An 18,406-nucleotide genomic window follows, 5' to 3' on the forward strand; every position below is an offset into this window, starting at 1 on the left:
GGGATTCTGGGAATCTGGTGAAACCCGGGAACCAGGTGGGAATTCCGGGAATTCCGGGAATTCTGGGGAATTCTGGGAATTCGGGGGGATTCTGGGGGATTCTGGGAATTCTGGGAATTCCGGGAATTCTGGGGGATTCTGGGAATTCTGGTGAAACCCGGGAACCAGGTGGGGATCTGGGAATTCGGGGAATTCTGGGGGATTTGGGGAATTCTGGGAATTCTGGGAATTCGGGGGATTCCGGGAATTCTGGGAATTCCGGGGGATTCTGGGAATCTGGTGAAACCCGGGAACCAGGTGGGGATTCTGGGAATTCTGGGGGATTCTGGGGGTTCTGGGGGATTCCGGGGATTCTGGGGGATTCTGGGGATTTTGGGAATTCTGGGGGTTCTGGGGGATTCTGGGAATCTGGTGAAACCCGGGAACCAGGTGGGGATTCCGGGAATTCCGGGAATTCTGGGGAATTTGGGGGATTCTGGGAATTCTGGGGGTTCTGGGAATTCTGGGGGTTCTGGGAATTCTGGGAATTCTGGGAATTCTGGGGGATTCTGGGGGATTCTGGGAATTCTGGGGGATTCTGGGAAATTCTGGGAATTCTGGGGGTTCTGGGAATTCTGGGGGTTCTGGTGAAACCCGGGAACCAGGTGGGGATTCCGGGAATTCTGGGAATTCTGGGAATTCTGGGGATTCTGGGAATTCTGGTGAAACCCGGGAACCAGGTGGGAATCTGGGAATTCCGGGAATTCTGGGGAATTCTGGGGATTCTGGGGAATTCTGAGGGATTCTGGGGGATTCTGGGAATCGGGCGGGGATTTCGGGAATCAGGCAGGAATTCTGGGAATCAGGCGGGAATGCCAGGAATTCCGGGAATCTGGGGAATTCCGGGAATTCTGGGAATCTTGGGGAATTCTGGGAACCAGGTGGGAATTCCGGGAATCTTGGGAATTTTTGGAATTGGGCGGGAATTTCGGGAATCGGGCGGAAATTCTGGGAATCAGGTGGGAATTCTGGGAATTTTGGGAATCTGGGGAATTCTGGGAATCGGGCAGGAATTCTGGAATTGGGTGGGAATTCTGGGAATCTTGGGAATTCTGGGAATCTTGGGAATTCTGGGACTCTTGGGGATTTTGGGAATCTTGGGAATTCCAGGAATCGGGAATTTTGGGAATGGGGCAGGAATTTTGGGAATCTTGGGAAATTCTGGGAATCTTGGGAATTCTGGGAATCAGGTGGGAATTCTGGGAATGCAATTCTGGGAATTGGGCGGGAATTTCAGGAATCGGGCGGGAATTTTGGGAATTGGGCGGGAATTTCGGGGGTCGGGCGGGAATTTTGGGAATTCTGGGAATCGGGCGGGGACTTTGGGAATGCAATTCTGGGAATTTCAGGAATCAGGTGGGAATTCCGGGAATCTTGGGAATTTCGGGAATCTGGCGGGGATTTTGGGTATCTTGGGAATTCTGGGAATTTTGTGGGAATTCCGGGAATGTTGAGAATTTCGGGAATCGGGCGGGAATCTTGGGAATTCTGGGAATTGGGCGGGAATTCCAGGAATCTTGGGAATTCTGGGAATCAGGTGGGAATTCCGGGAATTCCAAACCCAACCTCTGGAATTTCCTGGAGAAAAAAAAAAAACCCTCCATTATTTTTTTTATCCCGTTATTTTTTTTTGGTGGGAGCAGCCGCAGGGTGGGAAAATCCGCGGGAATTTTTCCCGGGAAACGGGAATTTGGGAAAGATCCGGGCGGGAATTTTTTTTATCCGTGAAATGATTTTGGTTTTCCCGTGGTTTTCCCGGGTTTTCCCGTGGTTTTCCCGGGTTTTCCCGTGGTTTTTCCGGGTTTTCCCGTGGTTTTCCCGGGTTTTCCCGGGTTTTCCCGTGGTTTTCCCGGGTTTTCCCGTGGTTTTCCCGGGTTTTCCCGGGTTTTCCCGTGGTTTTCCCGGGTTTTTCCGTGGGTTTCCCGTGGTTTTCCCGGGTTTTCCCATGGTTTTCCCGGGTTTTCCCGTGGTTTTTCCTAGGTTTTCCCGTGGTTTTCCCATGGTTTTCCCATGGTTTTTCCGGGTTTTCCCATGGTTTTTCCGGGTTTTCCCGTGGTTTTCCCATGGTTTTCCCGTGGTTTTCCCGTGGTTTTTCCGGGTTTTCCCGGGTTTTCCCGTGGTTTTTCCGGGTTTTCCCATGGTTTTCCCGGGTTTTCCCGTGGTTTTTCCGGGTTTTCCCGTGGTTTTCCCGGGTTTTCCCGGGTTTTCCCATGGTTTTCCCGTGGTTTTTCCGGGTTTTCCCGTGGTTTTTCCGGGTTTTCCCATGGTTTTCCCGTGGTTTTCCCATGGTTTTTCCGGGTTTTCCCGGGTTTTCCCGTGGTTTTCCCGGGTTTTCCCGTGGTTTTCCCATGGGTTTTCCGGGTTTTCCCATGGTTTTTCCGGGTTTTCCCGTGGTTTTCCCGGGTTTTCCCATGGTTTCCCGGGTTTTCCCGGGTTTTCCCGTGGTTTTCCCGTGGTTTTTCCGGGTTTTCCCGGGTTTTCCCGTGGTTTTTCCGGGTTTTCCCGTGGTTTTCCCGGGTTTTCCCGGGTTTTCCCGTGGTTTTCCCGTGGTTTTCCCGTGGTTTTCCCATGGTTTTTCCGGGTTTTCCCGTGGTTTTTCCGGGGTTTTCCCGTGGTTTTCCCGTGGTTTTTCCGGGTTTTCCCGTGGTTTTCCCATGGTTTTCCCATGGTTTTTCCGGGTTTTTCCGGGGTTTTCCCGTGGTTTTCCCGGGTTTTCCCATGGGTTTTCCGGGTTTTCCCGGGTTTTCCCGTGGTTTTCCCGGGTTTTCCCATGGGTTTTCCGGGTTTTCCGGGTTTTCCCATGGTTTTCCCGGGTTTTTCCAGGTTTTCCCGTGGTTTTCCCGTGGTTTTTCCGGGTTTTCCCGTGGTTTTTCTGGGTTTTTCCGGGTTTTCCCATGGTTTTTCCGGGTTTTCCCATGGTTTTTCCGGGTTTTTGGTGTTGTCCCAGAACACGCAAGTGACGGAGGCCTGGAATAAAATCGCCCACGCGTTCCACTGCACGCCCATTGAAGGTGAGGGGGAATCCTGGGAAAAAAGGGAATTGTGGGAAAAAAGGGGATTCCCGGGAAAAAGGGAATTCCAGGAGAAAGGGAATTGTGGGAAAAGGGAATTGTGGGAAAAAAGGGAATTCCAGGGTTAAAAGGGAATTGTGGGAAAAGAGAATTCCCAGGAAAAGGGAATTCATGGGATAAAAGGGAATTGCTGGGATAAAAGGGAATTCCCGGGAAAAAGGGAATTCCAGGAGAAAGGGAATTCCTGGGAAAAAAGGGAATTGTGGGAAAAAAGGGAATTGTGGGAAAAAAAGGAATTCCCGGGAAAAAAGGGGATTCCCGGGAAAAAAGGGGATTCCCGGGAAAAAGGGAATTCCAGGAGAAAGGGAATTGTGGGAAAAGGGAATTGTAGGGAAAAGGGAATTCCCAGGAAAAAAGGGAATTGCTGGGGAAAGGGAATTCCTGGGAAAAGGGAATTGCTGGGATAAAAGGAAATTCCCGGGAAAAAAGGGAATTGTTGGGGAAAGGGAATTGTGGGGAGAAAGGGAATTGTGGGAAAAGGGAATTCCCGGGAAAAAAAGAGAATTCCTGGGATAAAAGGGAATTCCAGGGAAAAGGGAATTAAAGGGAAAAGGGAATTCCTGGGAAAAGGGAATTGCTGGGATAAAAGGGAATTCCCGGGAAAAAAGGGAATTCCTGGGAAAAGGGAATTGTGGGAAAAAAGGGAATTGCGGGAAAAGGGAATTCCTGGGAAAAAAGGGTTCCATGAAAAAAGGGAATTGCAGGGAAAAAAGGGAATTCCAGGAAAAACAAATTCCAGAAAAAGGAGATCACAGGAAAAAGGGGTCCAAGGGAAAAGGGGATCCAGGAAAAGGGAATTCCCGGGAAAAGGAGATCCCGGGAAGAGGGGATCCCAGGAAAAGGGAATTCCCGGGATAAGGGGATCCCAGGAAAAGGGAATCCCAGGAAAAGGGGATCCCAGGAAAAGGGAATTCCCGGGATAAGGGGATCCCAGGAAAAGGGAATCCTGGGAAAAGGGAATCCTGGGAAAAGGGGATCCCGGGATAAGGGAATTCCCAGGAAAAGGGGATCCCAGGAAAAGGGGATCCCGGGATAAGGGAATTCCCAGGAAAAGGGGATCCCAGGAAAAGGGGATTCCCGGGAAAAGGGGATCCCAGGAAAAGGGAATCCCGGGATAAGGGGATCCCAGCAGGATTGCTGGATCGGGATCCTGGAGCTCATCCCGGTCCTTCCCCCCTGGGTTCTCCCGGCTGCCCTGAGCTCCATCAGTGCCCAATTCCCGGGAATTCCGGGAATTCCCGCGGCCCCGGAGTGGGCTGGGAATGCCGGGAACGTTGGGAATGTCGGGAATGCCGGGAATGCCGGGAATGTCGGGAACGTCGGGAATGCCGGGAATGTCGGGGATGTTGGGGATGTCGGGAATGTCGGGGATGTCGGGGATGTTGGGAATGTTGGGAATGTCAGGAATGTCGGCAATGTCGGGTACACACCAGTACGGGCCAGTACTGACCAGTCCCTCCCAGTCCCTCCCAATCCCATCCCAATCCCATCCCAATCCATCCCAGTCCATCCCAGTCCCCCCCAGTCCCCCCCAGTCCCCTCCCAGTCCATCCCAGTCCCCCCCAGTCCCCCCCAGTTTCCCCCAGTCCGTCCCAGTCCATCCCAGTCCCCCCCAGTCCCCCCCAGTCCCCCCCAGTCCCTCCCAGTCCATCCCAGTCCCCCCCAGTCCCCCCCAGTCCATCCCAGTCCCATCCCAATCCCATCCCAGTCCCCCCCAGTCCCCCCCAGTCCATCCCAGTCCCCCCCAGTCCCCCCCAGTCCGTCCCAGTTCCCCCCAGTCCGTCCCAGTAAGCGCGTTCCGCAGGGATGCTGTCGCACCAGCTGAAGCAGCACGTGATCGACGGGGAGAAAACCATCATCCAAAACCCCTCGGACCAGCAGAAGTGAGCGGGAGCGGGAAATCGGGATCGGGAAATCGGGAAATCGGGAATGGGAAATCGGGAATGGGAAATCGGGAACGGGAAATCGGGAATGGGAAATCGGGAATGGGAACGGGAATGGGAAATCGGGAATGGGAATGGGAAATCGGGAACGGGAAATCGGGAACGGGAATGGGAAATCGGGAATGGGAAATCGGGAATGGGAAATCGGGAATGGGAAATCGGGAATGGGAATGGGAAATCGGGAATGGGAAATCGGGAATGGGAAATCGGGAATGGGAATGGGAAATCGGGAACGGGAAATCGGGAACGGGAATGGGAAATCGGGAATGGGAAATCGGGAATGGGAAATCGGGAATGGGAAATCGGGAATGGGAATGGGAAATCGGGAACGGGAAATCGGGAACGGGAATGGGAAATCGGGAATGGGAACGGGATCGGGAAATCGGGAACGGGAAATCGGGAATGGGAAATCGGGAATGGGAAATCGGGAATGGGAACGGGATCGGGAACGGGAAATCGGGAATGGGAAATCGGGAATGGGAAATCGGGAATGGGAAATCGGGAATGGGAACGGGATCGGGAAATCGGGAATGGGAACGGGAAATCGGGAATGGGAAATCGGGAATGGGATTGGGATTGGGAACTGGGAATGGGAACGGGAATGGGGAACAGGAACGGGAAATCGGGAATGGGAAATCGGGAATGGGAACGGGAAATCGGGAACGGGAAATCGGGAATGGGATTGGGAACTGGGAATGGGAATGGGATTGGGAATGGGATCAAGAATGGGATCAGGGAAATGGGAATGGGAACGGGATCAGGAATGGGATTGGGGAATGGGAATGGGATTGGGAACAGGGAATGGGATTGGGGATTGGGAATGGGATTGGGAACAGGAAATGGGAACGGGAATGGGGAACAGGAACGGGAAATCGGGAATGGGAATGGAAACGGGAACGGGAAATCGGGAATGGGAAATCGGGAATGGGAACTGGGAATGGGAAATCGGGAACGGGAAATCGGGAATGGGAAATCGGGATTGGGATTGGGAACTGGGAATGGGAACGGGAATGGGGAACAGGAACGGGAAATCGGGAATGGGATTGGGAACTGGGAATGGCATTGGGAATGGGATCAAGAATGGGATCAGGGAAATGGGAATGGGAACGGGATCAGGAATGGGATTGGGGAATGGGAATGGGATTGGGAACTGGGAATGGGATTGGGAACAGGGAATGGGATTGGGGATTGGGAATGGGATTGGGAACTGGGAATGGGAACGGGAATGGGAACGGGAACGGGAATGGGAAATCGGGAATGGGAACGGGAAATCGGGAATGGGATTGGGAACAGGGAATGGGATTGGGAACAGGGAATGGGATTGGGAACAGGGAATGGGATTGGGAATGGGGAATGGGATTGGGAACAGGGAATGGGATTGGGAACAGGGAATGGGATTGGGAACAGGGAATGGGATTGGGAACAGGGAATGGGATTGGGAACAGGGAATGGGATTGGGAACGGGAATGGGATTGGGAACAGGGAATGGGATTGGGAACGGGAATGGAATTGGGAATGGGATCAGATGGGATGGGGGAAAATGGAATCAGGGAAAATGGGATCAGGAGGAAAATGGGGCTCTTGGGAAGGAGGGATTTCCAGGAACGTTTTGGGTTCCAGGAACGTTTGGGGTTCCAGGAACGTTTTGGGTTCCAGGAATGTTTTGGGTTCCAGGAATGTTTGGGGTTCCAGGAACGTTTTGGGTTTCCAGGAACGTTTTGGGTTCCCAGGAACGTTTGGGGTTCCAGGAATGTTTGGGGTTCCAGGAACGTTTTGGGTTCCCAGGAATGTTTGGGGTTCCAGGAATGTTTTGGGTTCCCAGGAGCATTTTGGGTTCCCGGGAACATTTTGGGTTCCCAGGAACGTTTGGGGTTCCAGGAACGTTTTGGGTTCCAGGAACGTTTTGGGTTCCCAGGAACGTTTCGGGTTCCCGGGAACATTTTGGGTTCCAGGAACATTTTGGGTTCCAGGAACATTTTGGGTTCCAGGAACATTTTGGGTTCCCAGGAACATTTTGGGTTCCAGGAACATTTTGGGTTCCAGGAACATTTTGGGTTCCCAGGAATGTTTTGGGTTCCAGGAACGTTTTGGGTTCCCAGGAACATTTTGGGTTCCCAGGAATGTTTTGGGTTCCAGGAACGTTTTGGGTTCCAGGAACATTTTGGGTTCCCAGGAACGTTTTGGGTTCCCAGGAACATTTTGGGTTCCCAGGAACGCTTTGAATCTCCTGGAAGGTTTTGGCTTTCCTGGAAGCTTCTGAATTCCCAGGAATGCTTTGGACTTCCTGGAAACTTCAGAATTCCCAGATTTTCCTGCTTCCCGACCCCTTTCCCCCCAGGAAGGACCACGAAAAAGCCGAATTCGAGGTGCACGAAGTCTACGCCGTCGACGTCCTCGTCAGCAGCGGCGAGGGAAAGGTCAGCCGCCTTCCACCCCCGAGAAATCCCGGGAATTCCCGGCCTGGGTGGCTCCAGAATTCCGAGGATTCCCCGGGAATGTTTTGCAGGCGAAGGACGCGGGGCAGAGAACCACGATTTACAAGCGGGACCCCTCCAAGCAGTACGGGCTGAAGATGAAAACCTCGCGCGCCTTCTTCAGCGAGGTGGAGCGGCGCTTCGACACCATGCCCTTCACCCTCCGGTAATCCCGGGAATTCCACCTGGGATGGGGCTGGGATACCTGGAGTGGGCTGGGATTCCACCTGGGATACCTGGACATGGCTGGAATTCCACCTGGGATGGGCTGGGATACCTGGAGAGGGCTGGGATTCCACCTGGGATACCTGGAGAGGGCTGGGATTCCAGGGATTTGAGGTTTTGTTCAGCGAGGTGGAGCGGCGCTTCGACACCATGCCCTTCACCCTCCGGTAATCCCGGGAATTCCAACTGGGATGGGGCTGGGATACCTGGATGGGGCTGGGATTCCACCTGGGATACCTGGGATGAGCTGGGATTCCATCTGGGATACCTGGACATGGCTGGAATTCCACCTGGAATGGGCTGGGATTCCACCTGGGATACCTGGAATGGGCTGGGATTCCACCTGGGATACCTGGGATGGGCTGGAATTCCATCTGGGATACCTGGAGTGGGCTGGAATTCCACCTGGGATACCTGGGATGGGCTGGAATTCCACCTGGGATGGGCTGGGATACCTGGAACGGGCTGGGATTCCATCTGGGATACCTGGAGAGGGCTGGAATTCCACCTGGGATACCTGGAATGGGCTGGAATTCCAACTGGGATACCTGGGATGGGCTGGAATTCCACCTGGGATGGGCTGGGGTACCTGGAGAGGGCTGGGATTCCACCTGGGATACCTGGAATGGGCTGGAATTCCATCTGGGATGGGCTGGGGTACCTGGAGAGGGCTGGGATTCCATCTGGGATACCTGGAGAGGGCTGGGATTCCACCTGGGATACCTGGAATGGGCTGGAATTCCATCTGGGATGGGCTGGGGTACCTGGAGAGGGCTGGGATTCCATCTGGGATACCTGGAGAGGGCTGGGATTCCACCTGGGATACCTGGAATGAGCTGGAATTCCAAGGGTTTGGGCTGTTCCTGGGCAGGTGTTTGAGATGTGATCCCAGGGGTGATCCCAGGTGCACTCAGGTGATCCCAGGTGATCTCAGGTTCACCCAGGTGTGATCCCAGGTGTGATCCCAGGTGTGATCCCAGGTGATCTCAGGTTGGCCCAGATGTGATCCCAGGTGATCCCAGGTGTGATCCCAGGTGTGATCCCAGGTGATCCCAGGTGTGATCCCAGGTGATCTCAGGTTCACCCAGGTGTGATCCCAGGTGATCCCAGGTGTGATCCCAGGTGTGATCCCAGGTGTGATCCCAGGTGATCTCAGGTTGGCCCAGATGTGATCCCAGGTGATCTCAGGTGATCCCAGGTGTGATCCCAGGTGATCTCAGGTGATCCCAGGTGATCTCAGGTGATCCCAGGTGATCTCAGGTTGGCCCAGATGTGATCCCAGGTGTGATCCCAGGTGTGATCCCAGGTGTGATCCCAGGTGTGATCCCAGGTGATCTCAGGTTGGCCCAGATGTGATCCCAGGTGTGATCCCAGGTGTGATCCCAGGTGTGATCCCAGGTGTGATCCCAGGTGTGATCCCAGGTGTGATCCCAGGTGATCCCAGGTGTGATCCCAGGTGTGATCCCAGGTGTGATCCCAGGTGATCCCAGGTGATCCCAGGTGTGATCCCAGGTGATCTCAGGTTCACCCAGGTGTGATCCCAGGTGATCCCAGGTGTGATCCCAGGTGTGATCCCAGGTGTGATCCCAGGTTCACCCAGGTTCACCCAGGTGCACCCAGGTTGGCCCAGGTGTGACGGGGCCGCGCTGTCCCCGCAGGGCGCTGGAGGATGAGAAGAAGGCGCGCATGGGCGTGGTGGAGTGCGCCAAGCACGAGCTGCTGCAGCCATTCAACGTCCTCTACGAGAAGGAAGGTGAGCCTGGGCTGGGGACACCTGGGGACACCTGGGGGACACTGGGGACACCTGGGGGACACCTGGGGGGACACTGGGGACACCTGGGGACACCTGGGGGGACACTGGGGACACCTGGGGGACACCTGGGGACACCTGGGGGACACCTGGGGACACCTGGGGACACCTGGGGGGACACTGGGGACACCTGGGGGACACCTGGGGACACTTGGGGACACACCTGGAATACCTGGGGACACCTGGGGACACTTGGGGGGACACCTGGGGACACTTGGGGACACACCTGGGGACACCTGGGGACACACCTGGGATACCTGGGGACACCTGGGGGGACACTGGGGACACCTGGGGGACACCTGGGGACACTTGGGGGGGCAGGGGACACACCTGGGGACACACCTGGGGACACCTGGGGGGGCAGGGGACACCTGGGGACACCTGTGGGCAGGTGAGGGACAGGTGAGGATGGGTCCAGGTGAGTTTGGAGCTGCTCAGAGCAGGGATTGCAGGTCCTGGCAGGGTTAACCTGTTGTCCCTGCAGGTCCTGGCAGGGCTGGAGCTCAGGGTTAACCCCAGGTCCTGGCAGGGCCATAGCTCAGGGTTAACCCCAGGTCCTGGCAGGGCCATAGCTCAGGGTTAACCCCAGGTCCTGGCAGGGCCATAGCTCAGGGTTAACCCCTGTGTCCCCAGGTGCTCACAGGTCCTGGCAGGGCCATAGCTCAGGGTTAACCCCAGGTCCTGGCAGGGCCATAGCTTAGGGTTAACCCCAGGTCCTGGCAGGGCCGTAGCTCAGGGTTAACCCCAGGTCCTGGCAGGGCCGTAGCTCAGGGTTAACCCCAGGTCCTGGCAGGGCCGGAGCTCAGGGTTAACCCCAGGTCCTGGCAGGCCTGTAGCTCAGGGTTTCTCCCCCAGGTCCTGGCAGGGTCATAGCTCAGGGTTAACCCCAGGTCCTGGCAGGGCTGGAGCTCAGGGTTAACCCCGGGTCCTGGCAGGGCTGGAGCTCAGGGTTAACCCCTGTGTCCCCAGGTGCTCACAGGTCCTGGCAGGGCCATAGCTCAGGGTTAACCCCTGTGTCCCCAGGTGCTCACAGGTCCTGGCAGGGCCATAGCTCAGGGTTAACCCCTGTGTCCCCACAGGCGAGTTCGTGGCCCAGTTCAAGTTCACGGTGCTGCTGATGCCCAACGGCCCCATGAGGATCACGAGCGGCCCCTTCGAGCCCGAGCTCTACAAATCCGACCTGGAGGTGCAGGACGGGGAGCTCAAGGTTGGTTCATCGTTAATATTAATCATTAATAATGCTAATACGAAAATTAGCTACCTGTGGGAACGTCAAATTAATTTGGTATATCAAATATTTATAGGAAAAGTTGATCTATTTTGTATTTTTATTGGTTATATTATTTATTTGTAGTTATATTTACTTGTAAAATAAAATAGAAAATACTTTTGTAATAGTTATTAGTTTTAATAATTATTAGTAGTAATAGATTAATTGCTAAGTAATAATTTTTTTATAGATTAATTGCTAAATAAGAATTTTTTTATAGATTAATTGCTAAATAAGAATTTTTTTATATATATAAATAATATATATATAACATATTTATATATATTAAACAATCTATTTAGAAATATATATATCTTATATTTATACTGGATATATAAAAATGTAAAGTATAAAGAAAGATATGAATAAATAAAATACATTTTAAATATAGAAATCTATAAAAAATCACAAGTTTATTCATATAAATATATAAAGATATAAAGCTAAATATAGTTTAATAGTCTATATTAATTAGTCTGTATTAATAGTCTGTATTAATTATATAGTTTAATAGTCTATATCTGTTTATATGAATGTATTAATATAAATATAGATTAATTAGATAAATATTGATTAATTAAATTAAATAATTATAATTAATTTAGTAATATAATTAATGTTATTTATATATTATTAATAAATAATATTATTATATATTATATATAATATAATTATATATAATATCTAATAAAATACATAATTATATATTAATTATAGATTAATTAATAGACAACAATACATATAAAATCTTAATTGTAAATAAAATACTACACAATTTAATATTAATTAACAATTAGTAACAATTAATTATTTAATAATTAATTTAATAATTAATAATTAGTAACAATTTAATATTAATTTAAATATCAACAATTGAATTAATAATGGAGCTATAAATAATTAGAATAGGGATAATTGAAATATTAACAATTGACATAAATATTGACAACTGACATAAATTCAAATTTTAATCAAAATATTCTAATTAAAATATTAATATTTTAAAATATATATATTAATTATAATATATTATTATGATATATTATAATTATATATTATATAATTATATAATTATATAATAATAATTAATATATTAATATTTTAAAATATTAATAACTGAAATAATTAATAATATATATAAATAAAGCAGCACTTCCTCAGCATCACCCATCCTCGCTCTCCTGGAGTGGGGAGGTGAAGGAAAAGGAACCAAATCCTCCCCAAAAATGACCCAAATTCCCGTTATCCCAAAAAAAATGGGATCATTTCCCTCCTCCTCACCCTCCCCTCCCTTCCAGGCCCTTCTACAAAGCTCCGCCAGCCGCAAGACCCAGAAAAAGAAGAAAAAGAAGGTAAAATCCACCAGGTTTTTTTTACATTGTGAATTCCCAGATTTGGAATTCCGGAGTTTCTCCACTTGAAGAACCCCAAAAAATCCCTGGATTTGTCCCCACAGGCTTCCAAAAACGCGGAAAACGCCACCACGGGGGAGACGGCGGAGGAGAACGAGGCCGGAGACTGAGAAATCGCTTTGGAGTTCTCAAATCGCTCCTTTTTTCCCCCCAAAAAAACAAACAAACAAAAAAAATCCCCACAAAAAAACAAAATTCCATCCGGAAACGAAATAATCTGGCGTTGGTCCGGACATAAATTCCAGTCTGGAATTCCCACAGAATCCCAACAGCTCCCGTTGATTTTGCCAAGGAGGGAGGAATCTCTCGGTCACTTCAGATTTTTAAAAGCAAAAAAATAATAATAATAATAATAATAATAATAAAAAACATCCCCAAAAGAGCAGCAAAAAAAAAAATAATAATAATAAAAATTAGGAGTGGAAATCGCTATTAAATCCTTGAATTCCTCGTGTTTGGAGAGGTGAATCCATAAAATCCAGGGAGAGGGAGCGGAGGGAGCTGCTGATTCCTTCTTCCTCCTCCTGCTGCTGCCTTTTTATTTTTATTTTTTAACTTTTCCCTTTAGAAATTTTCACAAAAAAACCCTAAAAAACCAGGTGATTCCACCCAAAAAAAAGCGCGAGATAAATCCGAGATTTTTATCTTTTCCCACTGGGATTGTACTTTTAGAATTGGGAAAAAAAACCAAATTTTAATTTCTCCCCTCCACCAGGAGCCTTTTCTGCCTCTGCCTTGATTTAAGGGATTTCAAATAAAAAAAAAAAATAAAAATAAAAATAAAAAAAATCGCTATTTTTTAACACAAACTCGTTTTTAAAATGATCCAAACCTTCGGGAAGCCGCCGACATTCCGGCCTCGTGGAGCTGAATTCCCTAAAATCCCGGGTTTGGGTATTTTTTATCCTTCCCAATATCCCCGGGAACACATTCCACCTTTATTCCCGTGAACCGGAGGATAATAATTTTATTTTATATTTTTTTTCACTTTTTCCCTCTGGATTCTTTGCTAATTTTGGGGGAAAAAATTCCCACCAGAATTCCTCAGGGGAGAGGTGAGGGAAGCGCTGCCGGAGCCGTCGGATCCGGGATAGGCCCGAACCCAGGGGTATCGCTCTTTTATAGTCAATTTTTTACAAAAAAACCACATAAAAACGAGAAAAAAAAGCCGATTAAACGCCGTCAGTTGAATGTTTGAGGTTTTTTTTTTCTTTGCCGATACCCCTGGTTCCGTTTTTTCCCCTCTTTACTCCTCAATTTTTTGGGAATTCTGATTCCCGCCTTACCCAACATTCCCGGGCGTTCTCCGCAGGCCGCGGTGCTTCCTCGTCGAGATCTTGAGTTTTCCACCCCAAAAAAACAAAACTCCACACGTGCAAATGTTACCAAAGTCAAATAAAAGAGAATAAATGATGCGATATTGGATTTTATTCCCGGGGGTTTTTTTTGTTATGTATTTCTTGGGTTTTTTTGGGATTGTTGGGTGGAAGCGGCCTGGGCCTGTTGGGGGGGGGGTGGGTGGGTTGGTGTTGGAAATGGGATTTTTGAGGGGAAAATGGTAATTTCTGAGGAGAAAATTATAATTTCTGAGGGAAAAATGCTCATTTCTGAGGGAAAATGCTCATTTCTGAGGGGAAAATGGTCATTTCTGAGGGGAAAATGCTCAATTCTGAGGGAAAAAATGCTCATTTCTGAGGGGAAAATGCTCATTTCTGAGGGAAAATGCTCAATTCTGAGGAGAAAATTATAATTTCTGAGGGAAAAAATGCTCATTTCTGAGAGAAAATGCTCATTTCTGAGGGGAAAATGGTAATTTCTGAGGGGAAGATGCTAACTTCTGAGGAGAAAATTATAATTTCTGAGGGAAAAATGCTCATTTCTGAGGGGAAGATGCTAACTTCTGAGGAGAAAATTATAATTTCTGAGGGAAAAATGCTCATTTCTGAGGGGAAAATGCTCATTTCTGAGAGAAAATGCTCAATTCTGAGGAGAAAATTGTAATTTCTGAGGGGAAAATGCTTATTTTGAGGGAAAATGCGCAATTCTGAGGGGAAAAAGCTCATTTTTGAGGAGAAAAAGTTGCTTTGAAGGGAAAAAATGATCAATTAGAGAGAAAAATCTCATTTTTAAGGGGAAAAAAGTCCACTTTGAAGGGAAAACCCCTCACTTAAGGGAAAATTGCCTCATTTTGAGGGGAAAAAACCTAAATTTTGAGGGGAAATCTCTTCATTTAGAGGATAAAACATAGTTTGAGACGAAAACCCCTCAATATAAAGGAAAAAAACCCCTCATTTTGAGGGAAAATAAATTTTAAAGGTAAGAAAACCGTATTTTGCAGGAGTAAAAATTCATTCTGAGGGGAAAACCCCCTGTTTTTAATGGAAAAAATTATAATTTTATGCTTTTAAAGCAGTATTGCGCCTGGAAATGAGAGCCAAAAGCTCTCCCAATCCACAGCAAGGATTTAAAAACTGCTGAGACTAACCGGAGCTTTATTTCATTTTCTATTTTGCGTTCTTTATGCTACAATATAAAAATATTTTATATTTTTACTTTAAAAGAAAGCCCCTGGAAGAGCTTTGGGATGCAACAACAATCCCGTTAAAGCCTTGGATAAGCGGATACTCACAGAAAAAAATGTATTTGATGATTTTATTCCAAATAAATTGGAGATGGGGAGGGACCAAACCTCGCGGCGGCGCAAAATGGCGGCCGGCGGCCGGACTACAACTCCCATGATGCTCCAGCAGGGAAGGAACTACATTTCCCGTGGTTCCAGCTGTGGGCGTGGCCTGAGCACTTGCCTATAAATAGGCCCCACCGGTCGGCGCGAGCCCCTCTCGGCTGCCGCCATCTTGGTGCCTTCACCGGCCGCCGCCTCCATCCGCCGCCATCCGCCTCCATCCGCCGCCCCCCGCCCGCCGGGACTGAGCGGGGCTCCGCCGAACCGCCATGAGGGCCAAGGTGAGCGGCGGGGGGCGGTGTGGGGGCGGCCGATGGCGCCTCGGGAACGGGCGGGCCTGGATGGTGGCGGTGGCGGGGGGGGGGAACTGCGGCCTGGACAATTCCCGGGGCGGGTCCGGTGAGGGGAACCGGGGAACGGGAGCGGGGCCTGGCCCAGGGAACGGGAGGGTCCCGGTGTGAGGGCTGGGGGGTCCCGGAGGGTGGCTTGGCTGGGAGGAGTGTGGCGGGGAAACTGGGAGGACTGGGAGAGAGAAGGCGGTGTGGGACTGGGGGGTACTGGAGGCACCGGGGGAGCGAAACCAGTCTGGGACTGGGAGCACTGGGATAAAAACCAGTCTGGAATTGGGGACACTGGGATAAACCAGTCTGGGACTGGGGGCACTGGGATAAACCAGTCTGGGACTGGGAGCACTGGGATAAAAAACCAGTCTGGGACTGGGAGCACTGGGATAAAAACCAGTCAGGGACTGGGGGCACTGGGGTAAAAACCAGTCTGGGACTGGGAGCACTGGGATAAAAACCAGTCTGGGACTGGGGGTACTGGGGTAAAAACCAGTGTGGGACTGGGGGTACTGGGATAAACCAGTGTGGGACTGGGGGTACTGGGATAAACCAGTCTGGGACTGGGAGCACTGGGATAAACCAGTCTGGGACTGGGAGCACTGGGATAAACCAGTCTGGGACTGGGGACACTGGGATAAACCAGTCCGGGACTGGGAGCACTGGGAGAGCCAAGTCCGTATGGGACTGGGGAGGATTTGGGGTTACTGGGGGGGACTGGGAGCACTGGGAGAGACAAGCCAGTGTGGCACTGGGGTGTCTGACATAAACCAGTGTGGCACTGGGAGTGCCCAAGCAGATACTGGGGGGACTGGAAAGGATAAACCAGTGTGGAACTGGGAGCACTGGGGGTTGTGGAAGCAGGGGAGACAAACCAGTACGGGACTGGGAGAGAGAAATCACTGCAGGACTGGGGGCACTGGGATAAACCAGTGTGGGACTGGGGGCACTGGGATAAACCAGTCTGGGACTGGGGGCACTGGGTTAAACCAGTCTGGGACTGGGGGCACTGGGATAAAAACCAGTCTGAGACTGGGGGCACTGGGATAAACCAGTCTGGGACTGGGGGCACTGGGATAAAAACCAGTCTGGGACTGGGGGCACTGGGAGAGCCAGACCTGTGGGACTGGGGGCACTGGGATAAACCAGTCTGGGACTGGGAGCACTGGGATAAACCAGTCTGGGACTGGGGGTACTGGGATAAACCAGTCTGGGACTGGGGGCACTGGGAGAGCCAGACCTGGGGGCACTGGGATAAACCAGTACAGGGCTGGTGGGAACTGGGAGTGCTGGTGGGAACTGGGAGTATTGGTGGGCATTGGGAGCACTTGTGGAAACTGGGAGCACTGGGATCATTGAGGGAGTACTGGGGGGGCACTGGGAGGATCCCTGGGGGGCACTGGGATCTGGGGGATCACTGGGGGGTACTGGGATCACTGGAGGGGATCCCTGGGGGGGTACTGGGATCACTGGGGGGTACTGGGATCTGGGGGATCACTGAGATCTCTGGGGGGGCACTGGGATCACTGGAGGATTACTGGGGGGATCCCTGGGGAGCAAAGGGATTTGGTGGGGCACTGTGGGGGATTACTGGGGGGTCACTGGGAAATCCCTGGGATCTTGGCGGGGGGAGAACACTGGGATCCCTGGGGGGTACTGGGATCACTGGAGGATTACTGGAGGATTACTGGGGGGGGTCACTGGGGGATCCCTGGGGGTACTGGGGGGGTCCCTGGAAGAATCCCTGGGTTCACTGGGGGATCTCTGGGTTCACTGGGGGAGGTCTCTGGAGGGTACTGGGATCACTGGGGGGGTCACTGGGGGATCCCTGGGATCTGGGGGGGATCCCGGAGGGGTACTGGGATAACTGGGGGAATCACTGGGATCACTGGGGGGGTCACTGGGGGATCCCTGGGGGATCTCTGGGATCCCTGGGGGGGGTCTCTGGGGGAATCCCTGGGATCTGGGGGGATCCCGGAGGGGTACTGGGATCACTGGGGGGATCTCTGGGATCCCTGGGGGGGTCTCTGGGGGATCCCTGGGGCCGCTCCGGTGCCGCTGACTCTCCCTCTCTCGGTCTCCCGCAGTGGCGCAAGAAGCGAATGCGCAGGTACGTGAGGAGAGCCCCGCGGGGCCCGGCCCGGCCCCGCCGCACCGGCACCGGGCTGGGGGAGCCCCGGGGAGCTCCCGGGGGATCCCCGGTGCTCCGGGACCGGGCCGGCCCCGGGGGTGACGCCGCTCTGTCCCCAGGCTGAAGCGCAAGAGGAGGAAGATGAGGCAGAGGTCCAAGTAACCGCCCGCAGCGGGGACACGGCCCGGTGACACCCGAGGCTGTCCCGGTGATGTCCCGGGGCGGTCCCGGTGATGTCCCGGGGCGGTCCCGGTGATGTCCCGGTGTCCTGGGACCGTCCCGGGGCGGTCCCGCCGTGCCGGTTCTTTGCTTTGTGGCGGCCGCCGTGCCGTGAATAAACGTTGGTTGTTGCTTACACACGGTGTTTGGGCTCTTCCGGTAACCGGGGAGGGGGCTCCGGGACCGGGGGGGCTTCCAGGAACAGCAGTCGGTCAGAACCGGGGGTTTCTGTTCAATGGGGCCGGGGAGCGGCACCGGGAATCCCCCGGTAACGGGGCAGGAGAACCCCCGGTAACGGGGCGGGTGGGCGGGACTGGGCCTGGAGAATCCCCCGGTACCGGGGCAGGCAGGAAGTCCCACGCGGGGATTCCGCCGGTAACGGGACAAGCTCGGGACCGAGGTGAAGAACCCCCGCTCACGGTGCCGTGACTGCGATCGGCCCGATCCAACCGGGGCCGGGATGTTCCGGGATCCCCTCCACGCGGGGGAGCTCGGCGGCTCCCGCCGATGACGTCACGGTGACGCATTTCCGGCGCGCCGCGCGCTCCCGGCGCCGCTCGGTTCCTTCCGGGCCGCCCCGGAAGCGGCGCCGAGCGGGTCCCGCCCGCCGCCGGCACCGGCCGCGCGTTGGTGGCGCCGGAGGCCCCGCGGGGAGGCCGCGAGCCGGTGAGTGCGGGAGCGGGGCCGGGAGCGCGCCGCGCTCCGCCAGGCCCCGCTCGGTGGCGGCGCGGCTCCGTCCCGGGGAGCCCCGCGGGGCTCGGGGCCGCCCGGGGGAAGCGCCGGGGTTC

The 18,406-nt window shown here is 52.2% G+C and overlaps 1 protein-coding gene across 1 annotated transcript in view; it reads left to right on the top strand.

Moving 5' to 3' along the window:
* Window positions 1-17,754, top strand: part of PA2G4 (proliferation-associated 2G4) — a 33,086-nt gene extending 15,332 nt beyond the window's left edge. Inside the window, exons 6-15 of the mRNA XM_086870331.1 lie at window positions 2,987-3,050; window positions 4,915-4,993; window positions 7,392-7,470; window positions 7,560-7,693; window positions 9,411-9,505; window positions 10,642-10,769; window positions 12,131-12,184; window positions 12,289-15,208; window positions 17,356-17,378; window positions 17,519-17,754. Of these exons, the coding sequence (XP_086726457.1) occupies window positions 2,987-3,050; window positions 4,915-4,993; window positions 7,392-7,470; window positions 7,560-7,693; window positions 9,411-9,505; window positions 10,642-10,769; window positions 12,131-12,184; window positions 12,289-12,354 (699 nt within the window). The 3' untranslated portion in view covers window positions 12,355-15,208; window positions 17,356-17,378; window positions 17,519-17,754. The remainder of the gene's footprint in view (window positions 1-2,986; window positions 3,051-4,914; window positions 4,994-7,391; window positions 7,471-7,559; window positions 7,694-9,410; window positions 9,506-10,641; window positions 10,770-12,130; window positions 12,185-12,288; window positions 15,209-17,355; window positions 17,379-17,518) is intronic.
* The last annotated feature ends 652 nt before the right edge of the window (window positions 17,755-18,406 follow it).

This window comes from Cyanistes caeruleus, chromosome 32 (assembly GCF_971803275.1).
Source record: "Cyanistes caeruleus chromosome 32, bCyaCae1.hap1.1, whole genome shotgun sequence".
In the NCBI taxonomy this organism is placed as follows: Eukaryota; Metazoa; Chordata; class Aves; order Passeriformes; family Paridae; genus Cyanistes; species Cyanistes caeruleus.